The sequence below is a fragment of the Mobula birostris genome, chromosome 9, assembly GCF_030028105.1.
Source record: "Mobula birostris isolate sMobBir1 chromosome 9, sMobBir1.hap1, whole genome shotgun sequence".
Classification (NCBI taxonomy): Eukaryota; Metazoa; Chordata; class Chondrichthyes; order Myliobatiformes; family Myliobatidae; genus Mobula; species Mobula birostris.
In genome coordinates, this window is record NC_092378.1 from 68,580,955 (window position 1) to 68,607,963 (window position 27,009).

General features: G+C 44.0%; 1 protein-coding gene across 4 annotated transcripts in view; it reads left to right on the forward strand.

The window, feature by feature from the left end:
- Positions 1-27,009, forward strand: part of nav3 (neuron navigator 3) — a 548,130-nt gene that overhangs the window by 374,828 nt on the left and 146,293 nt on the right. For all 4 annotated transcript variants that reach the window (XM_072268225.1, XM_072268222.1, XM_072268223.1 and 1 more), the window contains 5 exons: positions 2,685-2,837; positions 13,622-13,674; positions 20,211-20,234; positions 21,747-21,824; positions 23,263-23,346. In XM_072268225.1, the coding sequence (XP_072124326.1) occupies positions 2,685-2,837; positions 13,622-13,674; positions 20,211-20,234; positions 21,747-21,824; positions 23,263-23,346 (392 nt within the window). The remainder of the gene's footprint in view (positions 1-2,684; positions 2,838-13,621; positions 13,675-20,210; positions 20,235-21,746; positions 21,825-23,262; positions 23,347-27,009) is intronic.

Sequence of the window (27,009 nt, forward strand, 5' to 3'; positions counted from 1 at the left end):
CCTTGGGAGCCAAATTTTTGGGTGTATTTAAAGCAGGGGTTGATAAGTTCTTGATTAGTAAGGACATCAAAGTTTATGGGGAGAAGACGGGAATGCGGTTGAGAGGGAAAATAAATCAATTATAATTGAATGGTAGAGCAGGCAATGGGCCAAATGTCTATGTCTTGTGGTCTTAAGGTCTTAAGCAAATGAAATGTGGTATCCTTACTGAGTCCGGCCTACACAGAAACATAAACACACAGAGTACGACAGCAAGAAAACAACCCCTTAAGCTCAGCTCATCCTTACTGACCAAGGTCCCCATCTAAACTAGTCTAATTTGCCCACATCAGAACCGTGTCCTAGTAAATATAGCCTATCTATGTACCTGTCCAGATGTCTTATGAATGTGTTAATATACTTGCATCAACCAGTCCCTCTGGCTCACTCTTAATATGAAGAGGTTGCCTCTCAAATTCCTGTTAAACGTGTCCCCTCTCATCTTAAGCTGATGTCCTCTAGCTCTTGATTCCCCAACCCTGGAAAAAAGACTGTGTATACTCACCCTATCCAGGCCCCTCATGATCTCATATGCCTTACCACCAACTTCAATCCACTCCACCAGGTTCAGGAACAGTTATTACCTTCCAACCATCGGGCTCCTGAACCAGTGTGGATAACTTCACTCACTACAACTCTGAACTGAGTCCACAACCTACAGACTTCGATTTCAAGGACACTAAAACTTATGTTCTCAGTATTACTTTTTATCTGCACCATTTGTCTTCTTTTGCATGTTGGTTGTTTGTCAGTCTATGCTTATGAGAGCTTTTTGGAAATTAGACCATAAGACTAAGACATTAGAGCAGAATTAGACCTTGCGGCCCATCAAATGCTCTGCTATTCCATCATGGCTGACTTATTATCCCTCTCAACCCCACTGCCTCTAACTTTCTCCCTCTAACCTTTGACATCCTTACTAATCAGGAACCTGTCAACCTCCGCTTTAAGTAATACCCAGTAACTTGGCCTCCACAGCCATCTGTGGCAACAAATTCCACAGATTTACCACCCTATTGCTAAAGAAATCGCTGCTCACCTCTGTTTTGAAGGGATAGGGATAAGACATAGGAGCAGAATTAGGCCATTCGGCCCATTGAGATTGCTGCACCATTTGTTCATAGCCAAACATCTCAGCGCCAACTGAGCATGCCCACACTGTTCAACAGAACAACACAAGCATCTGCCCACCAATCCAGACACACACACAGATAGCCTTCCAACCCCAGGGCAGGCTGAAACTCCGGCCTCTATTAGACTCGTGGACTTGCGGGCATCAGCCTCTGACTTCCCCACTGGCCTTGCAGACTTATTTCCCTCTTGGGCGAGTAAGACTCCTGGCCATGAGGGCAATGTAAGTATTCTGAACTGATGCACTTCACTGATTAAGATCTGTCACGGATGTGATGGTATTGGTTCATCGTTTCAATGGTAAGAGTTGGAAGAACAGAACAGAACAAGATCTAAAAGAGGCCATGATTTTATTTTTAAACTGAATTCATATTCTTAGAAATGCCACAATGGGATTTGGACTTGTCTTCTCTGAGTAAATGGATGCAGATTGTGAGTAAGCAAGATCATCCAGAATTATCTTGTCCCCATCTGGACTTGCTCCAAGTTTTATTCAGTCATCATGCTTCTGCTTTTTACCACCTAGTTAAGCAAAGCCCCATTTTGAAATTCTCGTGATTCCCTTTCCAAAACTGTCTGCTTCCCTGTCGTGGAACGTGGAACAGAAAAGGCTCAGGCCCTTGGCCCACCATGACTGTGCTAACCATGATGCCAAACCATAATCCCATCATAAACACAAGAGATTCTGCAGATGCTAGGATTCCAGGGTTACGCACACAAAATGCTGGAGCAACTCAGCAGGTCAGGCAGCATCTGTGGAGGGGAATCAACCGTCGACATTTCAGCCCTGGTGAGGGGCCTTGGCATGAAACGTCAACTGTTTATTCCCCTCCATAATTGCTGCCTCACCTGTTGAGTTCCACCAGCATTTTGTGTGTGTTACTATCTAATCCCATCTGCCTGCATGTGGTGCAAATTCCTCCATTCCTAATTTATGTCCATCTGAGTGCCTCTTAGACATTGTTTTATGCTTCCACACCACTCCCCTGGTAGTGCATTCCAGGCAATTACCACACTCTATGTGAAAAAATAATCTCCCTTAAAAGGTTCCCCTCTCACCTGTAATGTATGGCCTTGAGTATTTGACATTCCCACCCTGGGACAAAAAAAGACAGTAAGAACTAAGACATAGGAATAGAACTAAGCCTAAGGTTTAAAACTGCTTTTACAACAAAGAGCATAGAACACTACAGCACAGTACAGGCCCTTTGGCCCACAACGTGCCATACTTTTAACCTACTCCAAGATCAATCTAACTCTTCCCTCCCACATGGCCCTCCGTTATCCTTTCATCCATGTGCCTATCTAAGAGTACATGAATGTACACAGAAACATCTCACACTTTTCTGGATTAAACTCAATGCGCCGCTTCTCGGCTCAGGTTTTCAGCCTCAGCAGGGGACGGGCCCCAGGGGGAGGGGAAGGGATTTTGTTGTGCCATTGTGAGCTGGTGAGATTTGTACGCATTCAATTTGCGGTGAGCCCTACTGCAGTCTCCCAATTTCATCCGTCAGGTCCCAGCATGATGCGCTCGAACAGCATTCCAACGCAGGACTCCTCCTTCGACCTGTACGGAGACTCCCAGCTGGGCGGAAGTGCCATTTCCCTAGAGGAAAGACCGAGGACGATGAGCAGATCCGGGTCCTTCCGAGGCAGCATGGAAGAAGGTTGGTGTCATCTGTTTCCGTATCAGTGTGCGTCACGAGTGATGGGCTGTGGTGGGGGCCTGGGATATCTTAACAGGTAAACATAGAAGACCAAACTACACAGGAGTAGAATTAGGTCATTCGGCCCATCGAGTCTGCTCCACCCCTCGATCATGGAGCAGACTCTGAATCAGGCTTATTATCACTGACATAAGTCATGAAACTAGTTGCTTTGTGGCAGCAGTACGTGCAATACCTAAAAAATACCATAAGTTACAATAAATAATTAAATAGAGCAAATGAGAAATATTGGGTTATTGTTCAAGTATCATTCAGAAAACTGATGGCAGAGAGGACGAAACTGTTCCTAAATTGTTGAGTGTGAGTTTTCAGGCTTCTGTACCTCCTCCCTTGATAGATGTAACAAGAAGAGGGCTTGTCCCAGATGGCCAGTGTCCTTGATGATGGATGTCACCTTCTTGGGGCATCACGTTTTGAAGATGTCCGCGATGGTGGGAATGGTTGTGCCTGCGATGGAACTGGCTGACACTACAATCCTCTACGGCCTCTTGTGTTCCTGTGATTTGGAGCCTCCATACCAAGCAGTGATGCAGCCAGTTAGATCTGTAGAAGTTTGCAAGACTCTTTGGTGACATACCAAATCTTCTCAAACTTCTAATGAAGTAGAGCTACTGGGTGCCTTCCTCATGATTCTACCAATATATTGGATCCTGGAAAGATCCTCTGAGATGTTGATGTCCTGAAATTCCATTACCCCTCAATCCCATTCTCCTGAATTTCCCTGTAACCTTTGCCACCCTTACCAACCAAGAACCTATCAACCTTCTTTTTAAGTATACCCAATGACTTGGCCTCCACAGCCATCATTGGCAATGAATTCCACAGATTCACCACCCTCTGACTAAAGAAGTTCTTCTTCATCTCTGTTCTAAAGATACATCCTTCTATTCAAGGCTATGCGCTTTGGTCCTAGATTCTTCCACTCTAGGAAATATCCTCTTCATGTCCACTCTATCTAGGCAAATGTAGAACATGGCACATAGAACATACAGCCCAGGAACTGCCCCTTCGGCTCATGATATTGTGCCAAACTAATTAAACAAGTAATTAAGCACTTAACTATACACCTAACTAAACCAGTCACGTCTGCATACACAATCCATATCCCTCTATCCATGCAAACAACAGGAATTCTGCAGATGCTGGAAATTCAAGCAACACACATAAAAGTTGCTGGTGAATGCAGCAGGCCAGGCAGCATCTATAGGAAGAGATGCAGTCGACGTTTCAGGCCGAGACCCTTCGTCCTGGCCTGCTGCGTTCGCCAGCAACTTTTATGTGTGTCCCTCTATCCATTCTCTGCAGATCCATGTGCCTATCTAAGAGGCTGTTAAGCATCTCTGTCATATTTCCACGACCAGCCCTGGGATTGCATGGTGAGCAGGGCAAGGAAAAGGGTGGTGAGGTGGACGATCCATTCTCAGTAAAACGATCCCAAAATGGTGTTTGAAACCCTGGTTCATTAAAATTCCAAAATACCTTCTGAGAGGCAGTGAGCAGAGCTGCCGCCTCAAAGCTCCAGAGAGACTGGCTTGATCTCAACTTTGGGAGCTGACTGTGTGGAGTTTGTAGGTCCTCCCTGTGGCCAAGTGGATTCCCCCTGAATGCTTCAGTTTCCTCGCACATCCCAAAGATCTGCTGGTGGGTTAAAAAGGTAGATAAATTACCCTTTGGCACAAGAAGGAATCGGATGTGCAAGATAGAAGAAGTTGCAGTGGTAAAGGGAAGTGGGACTGATGGGATTAATCCTTCAGGAGTCAGCATGGGCATCATGATAGGTGGATTGGCTAAGAAGAAGATGGTGTGAACAACCTTCCATGAACTCAATCAGTCAGGCAGGCAGTTTAACGTAAAGTGTTAGAAAAAGAACATAGAACAGTACAGCACAGTTTTGTCCATGTGTTGCGTCAAGCTTTTAACCAATGTCAGGGTTATCTTAACTCTCCCTCCCACATAGTCCTCCATTTTTATTTCATCCGTGTGCCAATTTAAGGGTCTCTTAAATGTTTCTAATACATCTGCCTCTACCACCAACCCTGGCAATACATTCCATGCATCCATCATTCTCTGTGTACAAACACTACCTCTGACATCCTCCCCCCATACTTTCCTCCCGACATTTTAAAGTTATGCTCCCTTGTCTTAGCTATTTTTCCCCTGGGAAAACTTTCTGGCTGTCCATTTGATCTATGCGTCTTATCGGTTTAAGGATCTTATCCTCTTATTGCATCCATCAAGTCGTTCACACCATCTTCTCCTTAGCCAATCCATCCTCCTCTCCAAAGAGAAAAGCCCGAGCTCACTTAACCAATTCTCAAAAAGCATGCTGTCTAATCCAGACATCATCCTAGTAAATCTCCTCTGCACCCTGTCTAAAGCTTCCACACCCTTCCTGTAATGAGGCGACCAGAACTGAACACAGATGTGGTTCAACCAGGATTTTATAGCGCCTGGTTCTCCTTTCATTCAAATTCAGCCAACTGCATCATGGGCACTTGCCTCCCCAACCTTCCAAAGGCTGCATCCTTCACTAAGGAACCTACCAGCCAGGACATCCCTCTTCTCATTGTCACCGTCAAGGAGGAGGTCCAGGAGCCTGGAGATACCCTCTCAGTCTTATAGAAACAGTTCCTTCCACTCTGCCATCAGATTTCTAACCGGTAATAAACCCATAAACTATTTACCTCTATTTTTGTACTACAAATTTATTTTTTAAATTATATATTTCTTACTGTAATTTAGTGTATTTTATGTATTTCACTGTACTACTGCTGCAAAGCAACAGTGATGATAAACCTAATTTTGATTCTGATTCTAGTGTGTTCCGTAGTGCATTTGAAAGATTATTGCTGCCATTTCATTAATCTTGCTGAAATTTAGTTTAATCAGTGAAAGGAATTTTGAATAAAGCCTCCGGCCCATGAGAGATCCTGACAACGGCACACAGGAAATTAGTTTAATGAAGTATACTGAAGTATTTCACCAGAGTACAGTACACTGGAAGGATTCTTGCTAGACGAGGTACCATTTGGATGGACAGTCTTATAAGATGTGCTCCCTTGTGTCCTAGTGCTTAAAGATTAGACTACAGTTTGTAGAGTTCTCCTAAATCAATACGGTATGAAAACCATGTGCTGAGACATTTCAAAGTTCAAAATAAATTTATTATCAAAGTGCATGTACATCACTGTATCCATGGAAATGCATCTGGAGGAAGGTGGAATGAACATTGAGAGGGTTCTGTTGGAATGGGCTGACCTGTTTTGCACTGCACATTCTAAATAAAAGAAGTGTGTATAAAAGTGCATCCGTTAGTCTTGCGAGACCATGGATCTGCGCCTGGAAAGTCTTCACTCTCCAGGGCACAGGCCTGGGCAAGCTTGTATGGAAGACCAGCAGTTGCCCATGCTGCAAGTCTCCCCTCTCCACGACACCAATGTTGTCCAAGGGAAGAGCATTAGGACCCATACAGCTTGGCACCAGTGTCGTCGCAGAGCGATGTGTGATTAAGTGCCTTGCTCAAGGACACAACGCGTTGCCTCGGCTGGGGCTCGAACTCATGACCCGGTCGCTAGTCGAACACCTTAACCACTTGGCCATGTGCCTACAAGAAGTGTGTATACTGTATATATAAACATTGGACTCCGGTTAATTGGGACATATGGGGATCATTACATTTTGGCCCAGTTAAACAGCTGCCCCAATTAGCCGAAGTTTCATGGAAATAGTTAAAAAGGTATGAAAAAGACAAACCACCATTAAACTGAGTAACAAATTATGTATTTAAATGACTTAGAACACTACCAATATTACTACAGTACTACAAAACTATGCATTAGTCCCTAATAGTTATCGATGGAGAAATTCACCTGTTGTGTTCTTTTGATTGACCGTGAATGAACAAAATCAGTGCAGACCCTTAGTGTAGATAATGGACTGCCTTCATACAACGCTATCAACAACTGTATTCTCCAGATCTTCATTTACATTGTAACATTCAAGATGATGTTGATACCTTCAAATTCTTTGTTGAAGTAGTGAGATCCTTTCATAGAAACATAGAAACATAGAAAACCTACAGCACAAGACAGGACCTTCAGCCCACAAAGCTGTGCCGAACATGTCCTTACCTCAGAAATTACCTAGGTTTACCCATAGCCCTCTATTTTTCTAAGCTCCATGTACCTATCCAGGAGTCTCTTAAAAGACCCTATCGTTTCCACCTCCACCACCACCACCGGCAGCCCATCCCACGCACTCACCACTCTCTGCATAAAACACTTACCCCTGAGATCTCCTCTGTACCTACTTCCAAGCACCTTAAAACTATGCCCTCAGGTGCTTGCCATTTCAGCCCTGGGAAAAAGCATCAGACTATCCACACGATCAATGCCTCTCAATGTCTCATCATCTTATACACCCCTATCAGGTGACCTCTCATCCTCCGTTACTCCAAGGAGAAAAGGGCGAGTTCAATCAACCTATTCTCATAAGGCATGCTCCCCAATCCAGGCAACATCCTTGTAAATCTCCTCTGCACCCTTTCTGTGGTTTCACGTCCTTCCTGTAGTGAAGTGACTAGAATTGAGCACAGTACTCCAAGTGGGGTCTGACCAGGGTCCTATATAGTTGCAACATTACCTCTCGGCTCTTAAACTCAATCCCACGGTTGATGAAGGCCAATGCACCATATGCCTTCTTAACCACAGAGTCAACCTGCGCAGCAGCTTTGAGCGTCCTTTGGTCTCGGACCCCAAGATCCCTCTGATCCTCCCACACTGCCAAGAGTCTTACCATTAATGCTATATCCTGCCATCATATTTGACCTACCAAAATGAACCACTTCACACTTATCTGGGTTGAACTCCATTTGCCACTTCCCAGCCCAGTTTTGCATCCTATCAATGTCCTATTGTAACCTCTGACAGCCCTCCACACTATCCACAACACACCCAACCTTTGTGTCATCAGCAAATTTATTAACCCATCTGTCCACTTCCCCATTCATGTCATTTATAAAAATCACGAAGTGTAGGGGGTCCCAGAACAGATCCCTGAGGCACACCACTGGTCACTGACCTCCATGCAGAATATGACCCGTCTACAACCACTCTTTGCCTTCTGTGGCCAAGCCAGTTCTGGATCCACAAAGCAATGTCCCCTTGGATCCCATGCCTCCTTACTTTCTCAATAAGCCTAGTATGGAGTACCTTATCAAATGCCTTGCTGAAATCCATATAGACTACATCTTCTGCTCTAAAATTCAATCAAGCTCATAAGGCACGACCTGCCTTTGACAAAGCCATGCTGACTATTCCTAATCATATTTTTCCTCTCCAAATGTTCATAAATCCTGCCTCTCACGATCTTTTCCATCAGTTTACCAACCACTGAAGTAAGACTCACTGGCTTATAAATTCCTGGGCTATCCCTACTCCCTTTCTTGAATAAGGGAACAACATCGGCAACCCTCCAATCCTCCGGAACCTCTCCCGTCCTCATTGATGATGCAAAGATCATCGTCAGAGGCTCAGAAATCTCCTCCCTCGCTTCCCACAGTAGCCTGGGGTACATCCCGTCTGTTCCCGGTGACTTATCCAACTTGATGCTTTCCAAAAGCTCCAGTACATCCTCTTCCTTAATATCTACATGCTCAAGCTTTTCAGTCCACTACAAGTCATCCCTACAATTGCCAAGATCCTTCTCAGTAATGAATACTGAAGCAAAGTATTCATTAAGTACCTCTGCTATCTCCTCCGTTTCCATACACACTTTTCCACTGTCACACTTGATTGGCCCTATTCTTTCACATCTTATCCTCTTGCTCTTCACATACTTCTAGAATGCCTTGGGTTTTTCCTTAATCCTGTCTGCCAAGACCTTCTTATGGCCCCTTCTGGCTCTCCTAATTCATTCTTAAGCTCCTTTGTCCTAGCCTTATAATCTTCTAGATCAGTGGTCCCCAACTTCCGGGCTGCGAAGAATGCAGTGGTGCAGCGGTAGCCGGGATGCACCCAGCATATCTTTAAGAAAAAAGCCAAAATAAACAAGCTAATTAATTACATGCCAGGTGGCACCTAATTAATAAGCTTGTTTATTTTGGATTTTTTCTTAACGATGTGCTGGGTGCATCCCGGCTACCACTGCACCACTGCATTCTTCGTGGTTCGGTATCGGTCCGCGGCCCAGAGGTTGAGGACCACTGCTCTAGATCTCTATCATTACCCAGTTTTTTGAGCATTTCATAGGCTCTTCTTTTCTTCTTGACTAGATTTACAACAGCCTTTGAACACCATGGTTCCTGTACCCTACCATTCTTTCCCTGTCTCAATGGAATGTACCTATGCAGAACCCCACACAAATATCCCTTGAACATTTGCCACATTTCTTCCATACATTTCCCTGAGAACATCTGTTTTCAATTTAAGCTTCCAAGTTCCTGCCTGATAGCCTCATATTTCCCCTTACTCCAATTAAATGTTTTCCTAACTTGTCTGTTCCTATCCCTCTCCAATGCTATGGTAAAGGAGATAGAATTGTGATCACTATCTCCAAAATGCTCTCCCACTGAGAGACCTGACACCTGACCAGGTTCATTTCCCAATACCAGATCAAGTACAGCCTCTCCTCTTGCAGGCTTATCTACATATTGTGTCAAGAAGCCTTCCTGAACACACCTAACAAACTCCACCCCATCTAAGCCCCTCGGTCTAGGGAGATGCCAATCAATATTTGGGAAATTATAATCTCCCACCACGACAACCCTGTTATTATTACTCCTTTCCAGAATCTGTCTCCCTATCTGCTTCTCGATGTCCCTGTTACTATTGGGTGGTCTATAAAAAACACTGAGTAGCGTTATTGACCCCTTCCTATTCCTAACTTCCACCCACAGAGACTCCGTAGACAACCCCTCCATGACTTCCTCCTTTTCTGCAGCCACGACACTATCTCTGATCAACATGCCATGCCCCCACCTCTTTTGCCTCCCTCCCTGTCCTTGCTGAAACATCTAAAGCCTGGCACTGACCCTGAGCCATCCAAGTCTCTGGAACGGCCACAACATCATAGCTCCAAGTGCTGATCCACGCTCTAAGCTCATCTGCTTTGTTCATAATACTCGTTGCATTAACATAGACACATCTCAACGGCCATTTTTGGCATCTTCGCTCACAGCCGTTTCTGGCATATATAAAGGGTTTGAGTACCCCTTATCCAAAAACCTCCGAAATCTGAAACTTTCTTGAGCACTGACATGACGTCACAAATGCAAAATTTCACAAGGTGCCGGCAATGTTCCCAGGCAATGTGCAGGTCTCTCCACACCACAGACAGTTCTGAGAAGTGCCCTCACGTATGTAATGAAAAATACAGCACTGCATAAAGCGAAAGATGAAGAGGTTGATCGTGTTTTGAGAGTTGATTCATCAGTGTCAGAGTAAACGTACGCCACTTATCAGTACGCCGATCATGAAGCAAGCAAAGATCTATCACGACAAACTGAAAATTAAAGGTAATTGTGAATATTTGGTGGGGTGTTGCAGAATTTTAAGAAAAGGCATGGCATTAAATGTTTAAAGAGTTGTGGTGATAATGTGTCTGTTGATCACGAAGCAGCAGAGAAATTCGATGAATTTGCCAAGATCATCGCTGATGAAAATCTAACACGCTGTACAGTACATATGTGTGCTGAGCAAGTGTAAGACAATGACTGCTTAGCAGTAACGCAGAAATTCAGAGTTGGAAATGATGGCAATCCCAAGCTATTTCATTACATATTCTAAAATCTGAAAAAATCCAAAATCCAGAACACTTCTGGCCCCAGACATAAGGGGTACTCAGCTGTATAGACATGAATCTTTTGAAAGGTATAACCTACTGATCTGCTCTGATATCTCCTTATTGCTGTCCTTTTGCTTTGTTTGATAATGCTAAAGTCAAACAATTGGCCACCACAATGGTGTCACATAAATGTAGTTGAAGGTCACAAAATAACTTTAAGGATCCCTACCGCCCATCCCACAATCTCTTTGACCTTTTACTGTCAGGAAGGATGTACTTGTGTACTAGAACTGCCAGACTGGGTAACAGCTTCTTCCCTCAGGCTGTGAAACTAATGAATGCCTGCCAACACCAAGGTCTCGTCACCCGGAGAATAATCTGTTTACTGTTTACCTGTGCTGCTCACTTCAAATGCATTTTGAATTATATTCTACTAATCAATTTGTGGTAAGATTTTGTTTTATGCACTATGTGTGATATATGTACTGTGGTCTGGAAGAACATTGTGCTTGGGTTGTATTACATTCCTTCACACATTCGCTCTCCTCCACAGTATCCTTTGCCCAGATTTCCCCATCCCCTGACCTCTGACCCCTTTACCAGACACTACTCTCTTTAACAAATCAGAAACCGCTGGAAACACTCAGCAGGTCAGGCGGCATCCGTGGAGAGAGAAGCAGTTAACATTTCGGATCTGTGACCTTTGTTAGCTCTGAAGAAGGGTCACAGACTGAAAACTTGAAGTGTTTCTTGTTTTTTTCACACTCATTAAGGAGATGTGGGTGTCACAGGCTGAGCCAGCATTTAATTTCCCCTCCTATTTGCCCTGAGAGTATTCAAAGCCAGAGCGAAAAATTTATTGGGAATTAACCAACAAACACACACAGGTGCAACTATTCTCTCATTAAGTGGTAGTTGAGTATCGAAGGTGGCAGGGTAGTGTAGCGGTTAGTGCATCACGTTATAGTACCAGAAACCCAGGTTCATTTCCTGCCATTCTCTGTGAAGGAATTTGTCCAATCTCCCTGTGACCGCATGGGTTTTCTCCCACATTTCAGAGACATACTGGTTTAGTAGGTTAATTGGTCACATGGGTGTTAATTGGGTGGCGTGGGCTCGTAGGGCCGGAAGAGCCTGTTACTGTGCTGTATCTCTAAAATAAAATAAAAAATAAAATAAAGAGACTGCAGATGCTAGAATCAAACAACAAACCTGCTGGAGGCACTCAGCGCATCGAGCAGATGGGAGGGAAGGAATCACTGGCATTTTGGGTCAAAACTCAGTATCAGGACTGAGAGTGGAGAGACGAGATGGTCTATATAAAGAGGAGCGGAGAGGCGAGGTGGTCTATATAAAGAGGAGTGGAGAGGCGAGATGGTCTATATAAAGAAGAGCGGAGAGGCGATTTGGTCTATATAAAGAGGAGTGGAGAGGCGAGGTGGTCTATATAAAGAGGATCGAAGAGGCGAGATGGTGTATATAAAGAGGAGTGGAGAGGCGAGGTGGTCTATATAAAGAGGAGCGAAGAGGCGAGGTGGTCTATATATAGAGGAGCGGAGAGGCGAGGTGGTCTATATAAAGAGGAGTGGAGAGGCGAGCAGGTTTATATAAAGAGGAGCGGAGAGGCGAGATAGTCTATATAAAGAGGAGCAGAGAGGCGAGATGGTCTATATAAAGAGGAATGGAGAGGCGAGGTGGTCTATATAAAGAGGAGTGGAGAGGCGAGGTGGTCTATGTAAAGAGGAGTGGAGAGGCAAGCAGGTTTATATAAAGAGGAGCGGAGAGGCGAGATAGTCTATATAAAGAGGAGCAGAGAGGCGAGATGGTCTATATAAAGAGGAGTGGAGAGGCGAGATGGTCTATATAAAGAGGAGTGGAGAGGCGAGGTGGTCTATATAAAGAGGAGTGGAGAGGCAAGATGGTCTATATAAAGAGGAGCGGAGAGGCGAGATGGTCTATATAAAGAGGAGTGGAGAGGCAAGATGGTCTATATAAAGAGGAGTGGAGAGGCGAGGTGGTCTATATAAAGAGGAGCAGAGAGGCGAGGTGGTCTATATAAAGAGGAGTGGAGAGGCGAGGTGGTCTATATAAAGAGGAGTGGAGAGTAGTGCGACCGGAGGTAATTGATGGACCAGTGCAGAGTATAAGATGACAGGCAGGTGTGTTAAGTAGGGGACAGGGAGGAGGTGGTGGGCTTTGGAGACAGTGACAGATGGAGGCAATCTGTTAGAAGACAGAGGAAAAATGGGACAAAAATGTTCCATCTGCTTGACCCACTGAGCTCGTCCAGCAGATTCTTTCTTGCTTCAAGAGATTGATTAGCCAACCCCTGTTATTTATCTAACCGACTGCTCCCTGCAATTCAGTTCGAGTATGATAGAACATAGAACAGTACAGCATAGAAACAGGCCCTTCAGCCCACAATGTTGTGCTGAAGCTATTAAAAATTAGTATTCACATGGCTGGCTAACTGACTGTATGATGTCCAAATCCTACCGTTTCCCTCAATTCATGTGCCTATCTAAACATCTCTTAAAAGTCTCTAATGTTTCTCCCTCTACCACCACCCCAGGCACCCACTACTCTGTGTAAAAAAGCTGCTGATCACAGCCCCTTTAGAATTAGCTCCTCTCACCTTAAATGTACTGCCTCTGGTATTCAACATTTCAGCCCTTGGGAAAAGGTATCGTCTGTCTATTCTACTTACGCTTCTGATAATCCTGTAAACCTCTGTCAGATCTCCCTCCAGCTTCCCACACTCCAGAGAAAACAACCCAAGTTTGTCCAATTTCTCATTATGGCACATGCTCTCTAATCCAGGTAACATCCTGGTAATACTTGTTTGTACCCTCTCCAAAGCCTCGACGTCCTTCCTGTATTCCTGATGTGTATTGTGATTTGGTAACTCTCTGGTAAGTGGCATCTCTCCTTGTGTTTTTCAGTCCATGGATCGTCTCTATCTCTGGTTTCAAGCACATCGTCTCTTTACTCCACTGTAAGTACCACCACCAATGCTCAGTGTCTTGGACCAGAGTTGTGAACTTTCACTGTGAAACTACACACTCACCCAGAGGAGTAATTGGATAATAATTACCCAGTAACTGGATAACAATTCAATGCTCCATCATCTACCAACCGAAGACTGACGTGGAGAGGGTGTTTCCAATAGTGGGAGAGCCTAGGACCGGAGGGCACAGTCTCAGAATAGGACGAGCTTCAGAAAAGAGATGAGGAAGAATTCCTCATCAATGGGAATTCATTGCCACAGATGGCTGTGAAAGCGAAGTCATTGGGTATATCTAAAGTGGAGGTTAATAGGTTCTTGATTAGTAAGGATGCCAAAGGTTACGGGGCGAAGGTAGGAGATTGGGTTTGAGAGGAGTAATAAACTAGCCTTGACTAAATGGCTGAGCAGATTCGACAGGCTGAATGACCTAATTCTGCTGTTATATATTATGGTCTTACGGATGAGTTAGGCCAGTGCTGGAGGTGAGATGAGGACGAAAGTTCCCAGTTCCAAAATCAGTGTTAAAAGCAAGTTGTAAGTAAATTTATCATCAAAGTACGTATATGTCACCAGATACCACCCTGAGATTTGTTTTCATGCAGGCATTCACAGCAGAACAAAGAAATACAATAAAATCAATGAAAAGCCACATAGAAACAAAGACTGACACACAACCAATGTGGCAAGGAAGATGTTCTGTGCAAATACACAAAAAAAAAAATAATATATAATAAATAAAGAAAGAAATAGACGGTTAAATAAATTAAAAAATACATAATACTGAAGTGGTTTCTTCCAGGGTGCCAAACCCAGCATCATACTCCCAATTACCTTTGTATTTCTTTAAGCAGAATTTCTTTTATCAACACTGACTCAGCTAGTGAGTTAGAAGGGCCATAAGGGTGTACTGTACAAATCTACAACAAAGAAAATCAAAGTACTCAGGAAATAGATCTAGTTAAAGAGCAGAGAAAATTGAAAGTTCAGCAACTTCCAGTAATAGCAGTGGAATTTCTCTATCGAAATTGTTTTTTTTTGTTATTGTTTAAAATAATGATGGGTATAGATAGAGTGAATGCAAGCAGGCTTTTTCCACTGAGGCAAGGGGAGGAAAAAACCAGAGGACATGGGTTAAAGGAGAGGGGGGGGAAGTTTAAAGGGAACATTAGGGGGGGGCTTCTTCACACAGAGAGTGGTGGGAGTATGGAATGAGCTGCCAGACGAGGTGGTAAATGAGGGTTCTTTTTTAACACTTAAGAATAAGTTGGACAGATACATGGATGGGAGGTGAATGGAGGGATATGGTCCGTGTGCAGGTCAGTGGGACTAGGCAGAAAATGGTTCGGCACAGCTAAGAAGGGCCAAAAGGCCTGTTTCTGTGCTGTAGTTTTTCTATGGTTTCTATGGTTTCCTGTTCCAAGGTATAGTGAAAATCTTGTCTTGCATTCTGAATAATTAATTATATACTGTGTACAGTACAAAGAAAAACAACATCAGAAAGCAGAGTAAAGCATTACAAAGAAAGTACAGTGCAGGTAGACAATAAGGTGCAAAGCTATAACGAGGTGGACTGTCAGGTCGAGAGTCCACTTTATCATACTAAGGAACCATTCAATACAATGTTCCCTCTAATGTTTTCTCTGAGCAGGAAATTTATACACGGCCTGAAAACTGCGCAGCACTTTAAATGTGTATATAAAAGGAAATTCCAGCTGCGTGGCGACAAAGTCTATGTGCGTGGGAGCATTTCAGTTACTGTGCGGCCGCACACCACACATCTTAGACAAAACATTGCCCCAACAGTAGGGCAGTCACTTGGGTTGAGTATGATGTTATCCTAAGCAGTAATCTCTTAGTGGATCTTCAGGTGGCAGTGGAAGCCAATCGAGGCACCATGGGATTAAATCGGGTATGTTAGAGTAAGTTCCCTTAGTGGAGAAAACTTGTACGTGACTTTGTTTAATGTGGGAGGCTGATGCATGGGCAGCCACCACATGGTCCTTGACAGATCGGGGTCAGAGTCCAGTGGCATATAGTCTGATAAGAGCAGGATAGAGCTATCCTTTAGCCTGTTGGTCAATGCTTTCAAGCTTTGTGAGTGGATACAGTTACTGAGGTTTACAGGACGAGGTTTCCTTCTTGGCTTTGCTGCCAGCTGCACCTCCCAACAGTGACCCTAAGTCAGCTACAGGAGAGTTACACATAAATTATGCACATGAAGACAAGTGTGAGTCACTTGCAGGCATTTACAGTAGAACAAAGAATTACCATAGAATCAATGAAAAATTACACACAAAGACTGACACAAATAATATGCGGAAGAAACAAACTGTGCATAAATAAATGAATACATAAACAAACAAACAAACTAATAATTCTGAGAACATGAGTTGTAGAATCCCTGAAAGTCAGTCTGTGGGCTGTGTAATCATAGAAACATAGAAAATAGGTGCAGGAGTAGGCCATTCGGCCCTTCAAGCCTGCACCGCCATTCAGTATGATCATGGCTGATCATCCAACTCAGAACCCCGCCCCAGCCTTCCCTCCATACCCCCATCCCTTTAGCCACAAGGGCCATATCTAACTCCCTCTTAAATATAGCCAATGAACTGGCCTCAACTGTTTCCTGTGGCAGAGAATTCCACAGATTCACCACTCTCTGTGTGAAGAAGTTTTTCCTAATCTCGGTCCTAAAAGGCTTCCCCTTTATCCTCAAACTGTGACCCCTCATTCTGGACTTCCCCAACATCGGAAACAATCTTCCTGCATCTAGCCTGTCCAATCCCTTTAGGATTTTATGCGTTTCAATAAGATCCCCCCTCAATCTTCTAAATTCCAACGAGTATAAGCCTAGTTGATCCAGTCTTTCATCATATGAAAGTCCTGCCATCCCAGGAACCAATCTGGTGAATCTTCTTTGTACTCCCTCTATGGCAAATGTGTCTTTCCTCAGATTAGGGGACCAAAACTGCATACAATACTCCAGGTATGGTCTCACCAAGGCCTTGTACAACTGCAGTAGTACCTCCCTGCTCCTGTACTCGAATCCTCTTGCTATGAGTGCCAGCATACCATTCGTCTTTTTCACCGCCTGCTGTACCTGCATGCCCACTTTCAATGGCTGGTGTACAATGACACCCAGGTCTCGTTGCACCTCCCCTTTTCTTAATCCGTCACCATTCAGATAATAATCTGTTTTCTTGTTTTTGCTACCAAAGTGGATGACCTCACATTTATCCACATTAAATTGCATCTGCCATGAATTTGCCCACTCACCTAACCTATCCAAGTCACCTTGCATCCTCTTAGCATCCTCCTCACAGCTAACACTGCCACCCAGCTTCGTGTCATCCGCAAACTTGGAGATGCTGCATTTAATTCCCTCATCCAAGTCATTAATATATATTGTAAACAACTGGGGTCCAGCACTGAGCCTTGCGGTACCCCACTAGTCACTGCCTGCCATTCTGAAAAGGTCCCATTTATTCCCACTCTTTGCTTCCTGTCTGCCAGCGTTTTCTGCCCCTTAGTGTTACGCAGCTCTACCCATATCGATTCCACATCCTCCCGGCTAATGTCCTTCCCTGAATGTTGAGCTCCCATCCTTGGTCACCCTGGAGCCATGTCTCTGTGATCCCAACTATATCATATTCATTAATAACAATATGCACTTTTAATTCATCCACCTTGTTACGAATGCTCCTTGCATTGACACACAAAGCCTTCAGGCTCGCTTTTACAACTCTCTTAGCCCTTATACAATTATGTTGAAAAGTGGCCCTTTTTGACTTTTGCCCTGGATTTTCTGGCCTGCCACTTCCACTTTTCACCTTACTACTTTTTGCTTCTACCCTCATTTTACACCCCTCTGTCCCTCTGCACTGGTTCCCATCCCCCTGTTGTGAACTAACCTCCTCTCTCCTACTCTCTTTAATTTGATTCCCACCCCGCAACCATTCTAGTTTAAAGTCACCTCAGTAGCCCTCGCAAATCTCCCCACCAGGATATTGGTCCCCCTAGGATTCAAGTACAGGTCACATCTGCGCCAAAAGAGGTCCCAATGATTCAAAAACTTGAATCCCTGCCCCTGCTCCAATCCCTCAGCCACACATTTATCCTCCACCTCATTCCATTCCTACTCTCACTGTCACGTGGCACAGGCAGTAATCCCGAGATTACTACCTTTGCGGTCCTTTTTCTCAACTCCCTTCCTAACTCCCTATATTCTCCTTTCAGGACCTCATCCCTTTTCCTACCTATGTCATTGGTACCTATATGTACCACGACCTCTGGCTCCTCACCCTCCCACTTCAGAATATCTTGGACACGATCAGAAATATCCCGGACCCTGGCACCAGGGAGGCAAACTACCATCCGGGTCTCTGGACTGGTCCACAGAATCGCCTATCTGGCCCCCTTACTATCGAGTCCCCTATCACAACTGCCCTCCTCTTCCTTTCCCTACCCTTCTGAGCTACAGGGCCGGACTCTGTGCCGGAGGCACGGCCACTGTCGCTTCCCCCAGGTAAGCTGTCCCCCCCCAACAGTACTCAAACAGGAGTACCTATTGTCAAGGGGCACAGCCACCGGGGTACTCTCTATTACCTGACTCTTCCCCTTCCCCCTCCTAACTGTGACCCACTTGTCTGCTTCCCATGGCCCCGGTGTGCCCACCTGCCTGTAACTTCTGTAATCAGTTCAGTCTTGAGGTGAGTGAAGTTTTCCATGCTGGATCAGGAGCCTGGTGGCTGTAGGGTAATAACTGTTCCTGAACCTGGTCTTGTGGAGGCTAAGCATTCCTCATGTGTGATCAGACCAAACTAAATGTGATGTCAAAAATCTCAAGCCAAGATCACAACAACAACTTGCATTTGTTTGTGACTACTATAGAACATTCCTGGATACTTTAAACTGATTTATCATCCCTCTCAACCCTATTCCTCTGCTTTCTCCACATGACCTTTGACACCCTTACTATTTAAGAACCTGCACTGACCATCCTTTGTGTGAAGAAGTTGCCTTTCAGGTCCCTTTTCAGTTTTTTCCTTTCTAGATTGTGGTTCCACAACCCTGAGAAAAGATTCTGTGTCCTCACTCTGTGCCACTTATGGTGGGTTAGTATCCTCAATCCACCCACTTGTTTCTCTGACTGCTGAACACACTTCTCAGTCAAAAGGAATCTGTCTGTCTCAGTTGCAAGGTTTGCAACTGGCACCCTCCATAGCCCAGATCCCCAAAACTACTTCCTGACACTCTCTCTCTCTCTCTCTCTCTCTCTCTCTCTCTCTCTGTCTGCCACTCTCTCAATCTCTCTCTCTCGCTGTCTCTCTGCCTCTCTCTCTCACTGCCCTTCTCTCCCACCCTCTGCTTCTCACTTTCTCCCCTTTCTCTATCTTTCTCTCCCTCTCCTCCCCTTTCACCCCCATCAATCTCACTCACTCTCTTTCCATTGTTCTCTCATTCTTTCTCTTTCCATCTCTCCCTTTCTCACTCACCTCCTCTTCCTGTCTCCTTCTCCCTTCTCTTACTCTTCATATCCTCTCCTTTTCTTTCTCTCTTTCCCTCCTCCCTTTCTCTCTCTCATCTTTCAATCCCTTTCTTCCATATCACTCATAGTCTCTCACTCTCTCTCTCTCCTTCCCTCTCCTTTCTCTTTCTTGCTGTTTATTCCTCTCACTCTTTCAGCATCTCTCATTCCCTATCTCTTTTCCCATCTCTCAAATACTTTTGCCAGGGAATCACGTTCCTTTGGGTTTATTGGTGGTGGAGACAAGACTAATGCATCCAATTCCATGCAGCTGACAGCTTGGGTCCCTCCAGGATGCTCTAATTTCCATGGTTACCGCCTGTGTGATCCCACTGATGGGACTCTGTGTCCTCTTGGCTACATGGGAGCCTTAAAATGAATTATACCAGAGAGCCAAATTTAGCTAAACTGGTTGCCAAGTGTTGGTAAAGCCGATTGGATAGGGGATTGAGCAAACAAAAGACTAGGCCATGGATTTGAATGTAGGCCATCTGGATAGGGAATTCAGTACTCAATCACCATAGCAACAGGGGAAGTCAGTCAGGTTTGAGTTCCAGCCAGTGGGCTACAGGTTTGATAGCTCAGGTATCTACAGATGTATGAATCTCACAGACAGAACAAGATGGAACATAGAACTGTACAGCACAGTGCAGCCCCTTCAGCCCATGATGTTGTGCTGATCTTTTAACCTACTTAAAGATCAACCAAACCCTTCCATCCCACATAGACCTCCAGTTTTCTATCATCCGTGCACCCACCGCTCACTTTACCCTGTTTCATCCGGGTGCTCCGGTTTCCTCCCTCTTTTCAAAGACGTACAGGTTAGTAAGTTGTGAGCATGCCATATAGGAGCTGGGTAGCTCATTAAGTCTTGTTCAATTTGCATTGGTATACATTTTTCTCAACATTCCTTCAACATCAAGTTTTCTTGTGCACAAGGTCCAATTATCGCTACTGGTTTAACTAAAGTTCTTTTAAAATTTTTCCTTTGTTTCAGGCAGAAGAAAAAGCACATTCAGAGGTGAGTGTTTAAGTACTGGTCAGATGCCATCTTCAAAAGCTGCTTGTTCCGCACCTGATCTGCCCATTTGTATGTTTGTATTGGATCTGGGAATCACTGGCGTTTATTCCCCATCCCAAAATTCCCTGGAAGGAAAAGGTTTGCAAGGACACAAGATGTTTGCAAGGGCTTTGTGAAGAATAGGTAGAGCAGAGTTCATAGTTCAAAACATATAAACATAGAACATTACAGCACAGTACAAGGCTTTCAGCCCATGAAGTCTAATGTACTCTGAGATCAATCTAACCCTTCCCTTCCCCATAGCCCTCCATTTTTCTATTACCCATGTACCTATCTAAGAGTCTTTTAACTGTCCCTAGCGTATCGGCCTTTACCACCTCACCTGGTGGGATGTTCCTCACACCCGCTGCTCTGTGTAAAAAAAAACTGCCTTTGACATCCCCCTATACTTTACTCCAATCACCTTAAAAATATACCCTCTTGTATTAGCGATTTCTGCATTGGGAAAAGGTCTCTGGCTGCCCACTCTATATGTGGTTCTTATCATCTTGTATATCTCCATCAAGTCACCTCTCACCTTCTTTGCTCTAAAGAGAAAAGCCCCAGCTCGCTCAGCCTATAAGACATGCTCTATAGTCCAGGCAGCATCCTGATAAATCTCCTCTGCGCCCTCTGTAAAGTTTCCACATCCTTAATATCATGAGGTGACCAGAACTGAATATAATACTCCAAGTGTGGTCTAACCAGCTTTATAGAGCTGCAACAGTATCATGTGGTTCTTTAACTCAATTCCCCAACTAATGAAAGTCAAAACAATTTATGCCTTCTCAACAACCCTTTTGACTTGCACAGCTACTTTGAGTGATCTGTGGATTTGTCCTCAAAATCCCTCTGTTCCATCACACTGCTAAGAATCCTACCATTAACACTGTATTCTATCTTCAAATTCAACAGCACGATAGCATAGTTGTTAGTAAAACGCTTTACAATACCTGTAACCTGCATTCAATTCCTGCCGTACCTGTATGGAGCTTATCTGTTCTCACCGTGACTGCGTGGGTTTCCTCTGGGTGCTCCAGTTTCCTCCCACAGTCCAAAGTCGTACTGATTGGTAGGTTAATAAGTCATTGTAAATTGCCATGTAATTAGGCTAGGATTAAATCAGGGGATTGCTGGGTGGTGTGGCTCGAAGGCCCAAAGGGCCTATTCTGTGCTGTACCTCAATAAAACAAAAACTTTCCAAGTGAATCACTTTACAGTTTTGTTTCTATCATGTATGGTTTGTGATGTTTGGACGTGTCTGTGTAATGAATGTACATCACAGATACAAGGGTGGACAATCTCTGGAAAATGGGGTACCTAAAAGATGTTGAAAAGAGTCAGAGATATGAAGAATTGCAGCTCAAATCTTGGCTTCACCAATTTAACACGATGGATTGGAATTATTGACTGAAGTCCATCAGATCTTTATGATGCCTTCTTAAACATATATTTTCTTCTGCCCAACAACAGCAAATTCGAAAACTTCGAAGGGAACTGGATACTTCCCAGGAGAAGGTTGCTACTCTCACCTCCCAACTCTCAGCCAATGTAAGTTTACTGTCTGTCCTATCTGGATGCTAAAGTTCGTACTCTAAAAAAGATGGTGGATCTTGACAGGAGGCAGGGTCAGGGATGACTGCCTGGGCAACTGTGCAGGAAGGAGAAGGAGTGATGGTGCAAGTCCAGAGGGCCAGGTAGCTCACTCCTGCTTGAGTGGAAATTGAACCCCGGTTACCAGAGCTGTAAAGAACTGCTACGCTACCGCAACATAGGAGGGAGGGATGGCAGTGTGTTTAGTAGAGCTTTTGCCTCATAGCTCGAATAACCTGAGTTCAACCCTGATCTCTCAGGCTGTCTGTGTGGAGTTTGCATGTTCTCCCTTTGACCACATGGGTTTCTAGTGGATTCACCACCTTCCTCCCAAATCCCAAACTTGGGAGGTTAATTGGCCACCATAAATTGGCCCTCATGTGTAGGTGAGTGGTGTAATCTGGGAGAGAGAAGAGGGTGATAATGTGTAGGTGAGTGGTGAAATCAGGAGGAGAGAAAGGGGGGATAATGGGAATGTGAAGAGAATAAGAAGGAATGATTAGTGAAGGATTATGATGGCTGGTAAATGGTCAACCTGAACTTGATGGGCTGAAGGGTCTGTTCTCTTATTCAATGGCAAAATCAGGTAATGACTTCAATCTCAAGTGCATTTCTGGGCTGAGGGACTGAGGGGAAGCTTAGATGAGGGATTCCCAACGTGGGGTCCACGGACCCCTTGGTTAATGGTAAAGGACCATGGCATAAAACAAGATTGGGAACCCCTGGCCTAGATAGAGTGGGCATGTGGAGGATGTTTTTGCCCTTACCCAAGATTGGAGAGTCTACAGAAGATTCACGAGAATGATCCTGGGAATGAGAGGATCAGTACATGAGGAGAGTTTGATGGAGTTCAGAAGAATGAGTGAGGATCTCATTGAAACCTACCGAATATTGAAAGGCCTAGATAGAGTGGATGTGAAGAGGACGGTTCCTATGGTTGCAGAGTCTAGGAGTGGAGGCTACAGCCTCAGAATGGAAGGATGTCCCTTTAGAATAGCGATGAGGAGGGATTTCTGTAGCAAGTAGTGAATCCATGGAATTCAGCACAACAGACAAGATATTGGGTATATTTAAAGCAGAGGTTGATTGGTACTTAATTAGAAAAGGTGTTAAAAGTTATGGGGAGAAGGCAAGAGAATGGGACTGAAAAGTATAATAAATCAGCCATTTTTGAATGGTGGGGTAAACCCGATGAACTGAATGGTGTAATTTTGCTCTATTGTTTTATGGTCTTATGGAATATTCTGTTGCCCATGCTAAAACAGCAGTTACGTTACAGTCTTGTTGGACACTGTAGCATCTGTTTGAGCTGAATGTGTTTATTGTGGAGAAGAGGAACAGATAGTGGACTGGCTGTTTCTCTGCCACCTCTTTATTGTTTGCCGTCTCTTGGCAGGCTCATCTTGTGGCAGCCTTTGAGCAAAGTCTAAGCAATATGACCTCACGACTGCAGAACCTCACAATGACAGCCGAGCAGAAGGTGAGTCTGGCGAATGCAGCAATCTCGTTTCACATAACTGGAAGGTTTCATAACAATTGTGCATAAGGTGAGTACAAAGGAGATCTTCTGGTACAGAGGTTGCAACGCAGAATGCTGTAGAATCAATCAACTCCATTACAAGCACATCTTTAAAAGGCGTTACCTGAAGAAGGTGACATCCATCATTAAAGACCTTCACCATCTGGCACATGCCGTCTTCTCGTTACTGCCATCGAGGAGCCTGAAGACCTACACTCAATGTTTTAGGAACAGTATCTTCCCCTCTGCCATCAGATTTCTGAATGGCCGGGGAATCCATGAACACTGAAATATTATTTATCTTTTGCACAAATGATTTATTCTTTTAACCTTTAGTAATGTTTTTGTATTGCACTGTACTGCCGTTGCAACACGGCACATTTCACAACATGCATCGGTGATAGTAAACCAGATTATTATTCTGATCCTGAATCTTTGATTTTTCCTAAGCCTGTGCCTCACTATACTTGTGCACATCACATCAAATTCAACTTGAATTAGAATCTGATTCTAGTTTATTATCATTGGCATATGACATGAAACTTAGTGTTTTGCAGCAGAGGTACAGTGCAATGCATAGAATTACTATAAGTTACTAAATTCATATAAATGATGCAAAAATGAATAACGAAGTAGTGTTTTGGAGTTCATGGCCTATTCAGAAATCTGCTGGCAGAAGGGAAGCAGTTTCTGCATTGTTGAGTGTGGGTCTTCAGGCTCCTGCTCCTGTACCAACCCCTCCCTGATGGTAATAATGAGAAGAGGGCATGTCCTGGTTGGTGAAGGTCCTTAATGATGGATACTGCCTTCTCAAGGCACCAAGTCCAAATCAGATTTGTTATCACTCGCATATGTCATGAATTTGGTGTTTTGTGGCAGCAGTTCAGTGCAAGAAATACAAAAAATACTATATCTTACAATAAATAAAGTACATAAATAATGCAAAAGAGAAATAGTGATGTCGTGTTCATGGCTTCATGGACCACTCAGATGTGATTGATACTCACTGTTCAAGGGGCATTTTTGTCAAGCTCAGCTTTCTAACACAGCAGCTTGGAGCTGTTAAGGATCAAAGAGTTGTTTTTGAGTAGGTTAAACTTCCAGCCAATATTCTTTGTTCAGCTTCTTGGTGTAAATGGGAGCCAGTCTTCAGTTCTTAATTTAAATTGCAAACAGTAATCAGTATGAAGTTAAAAGGAGAGCTTTGCAAACAAGCAGCATTGTCAGATTGCTAGCTCACAGCATGAGGCCGGTTGCTCAAGGGATGCAGTATAAAACAATGGGATTATGTTAATTGGCTTGTATCAAACCAGACAAATCTGGCTAAATTATTTAGTTGAGGAAAGCTTGCAGACCAGATTGATACTATCATTTAGCACATCAAATAGATGATCCTACAATAGTTGGAAGATTTGTGTACTCAGAGAATCAGCTTCACAGCATTAATTTTGAGTGTCTGGGTTATCTGTCCCCAGAAGCTTTTAGACCATCTGTGTGAGAAAGTATCCGAAAAAATGTTACTTGTGTAAAGTTACCCAAATAGCAAAGCAAAACAGTATAAATGTAAGAAAGCAGTCAGGCTTGTTAGGAATGGTGAAGGAACACCAAAAAGAATGACGTAAGATGGCGTGAACTAAAATCTATTCCTCTTCCTTCAATTTCTACCTCGGAAGACTCATTCATCTGCAACTCGCTGGTATGTCTTTTTAACTTATAGGAACTGTACCTATGTTTAGGAAATCTTTTGTGTTTGCAATTTGGAAATTTTTTGTAAGATAAATATCCTCTGTGAATTTTAAATGTTATCTAAATTTAAACCTGCATTACAAAAATAAACTATGTTTAAACTATTTTGTTAGCTGGAATTATCTCCTCCTTGGTAGAGAGGGGGGACCCACCACTCAAATAGTGGGTATTGACAACTAAACTAACCATGGATAAACATGGAAATGATCTAGCCATTGAAGAGAAGGTAGCTACATATAACCTCCCTTTAGTGAGGGTACCTGTAACTATCTATATCGAGGAGGGCTTAAGATCTTTGTTTGAGTTTAGAACTTCATGGTTAGCAAACCCAAGACCATCATACAGAGATCTGATGGGAGAAGGAAAGAAGCTGTTCATGAAACATTGACTGTGGGTCTTCAGGCTGCTATACCTCCTCCCGGAAGGTAGTAACAAGGAGGGGGCATATCCCGGACGGTGAGGGTCCGTAATGATCAATGCCACCTTTTTGAGACACTGCCTCTTGAAAGTGTGCTTGATGGTGGGCATGTCCTTGAAGATGTCCACAATGAATATGGCTCCTGCACATTGGAGATTCCATACTAAGCTCTGGTGCAACTTTTCAGAATATTTTCACTGTACAGTCAATCCTCCTTATCCGTGAGGGATTGGTTCCAGGACGCCTTGTGGATACCAAAAAACGCGGATGCTCAAGTCCCTTATTTAACCTGTCTCAATGCAGTGGACCTTAGGACCCAGCGGAACCCTGGACCTTATTTAAACTGTCTCAGTGCGGTGGACATTAGGACCCAGTGGCAGAGCTCTGAATCCGCAGTGTTTCTGTTCACAAAAGTAATCACGATCAGGACTGAAAATAAAGTGGAAATAATAAAATGATCAGAAAGAGGTGAAACGCCATCGGTCATTGGAAAAGTGTTAGGCTACAGTCGGTCAACGATCGGAACATTTTTTAGATTATGAGAACACTCAGTCCTCTTTTATTGTCATTTCGAAATGCATACATGCATTAAGAAATCATGCAATGTTTCGCCGGGGTGATATCACAGAAAACAGGACAGACCAAAGACTAACACTGACAGAACCACATAATTATAACATATAGTTACAGCAGTGCAAAGCAATACCATAATTTGATGAAGAACAGACCATCGGCACAGTAAAAAAAAGTCTCAAAGTCCCAAGTCGATTGACTCCTAAGTCTCTGATAGCAAGCAGCAAAAGGGAGAAACTCCCTGCCATAAACCTCCAGGCACCATCAACTTGCCGATGCCTTGGAAGCAGCCGACCACAGCCGACACTGAGTCCATCCGTCCGAAAACTTCGAGCTTCCGACCAGCCTCTCCGATACAGCCTCCCGAGCGCCATCCTCTGCCGAGCGCCTTCGACCTCGCCCCGGCCACTGAAGCATGCAAAGCCGAGGATTTCGGGGCCTTCTGCTCCGGAGATTCCGGTTACCACACAGTAACGGCAGCAGCGAAGCGGGCATTTCAGAAGTTTACCAGATGTTCCTCTGTGCTCTCACGTCTGTCTCCATCAAATCAGAATTGTGCATTTTAAAGGATAAAGTGAGAAAGGCCCCGCCCTGATGAAAGCTACAATTATTACTAAGCAATGCAGTGGTTTAATTATTGGGTTTTGGGATTTTGGTGTTTTGATCCTCTACATCAACCCGACAGGGATGGAGAGTGCGCTCAGGAGCGGTCTGTCACTGGATCGCCCAGCGCTGAAACACACGTTTCTTAAGTGTTTTATATGTGTAGAAAGGTAAAATATATACTATATACTAGGACAACCGTTTGACTAACTGACGCTAAATAATATTATGTAAAATAGTTGTTATACTGCATTGTTTAGGGAATAATGACAAGAAAAAAAAGT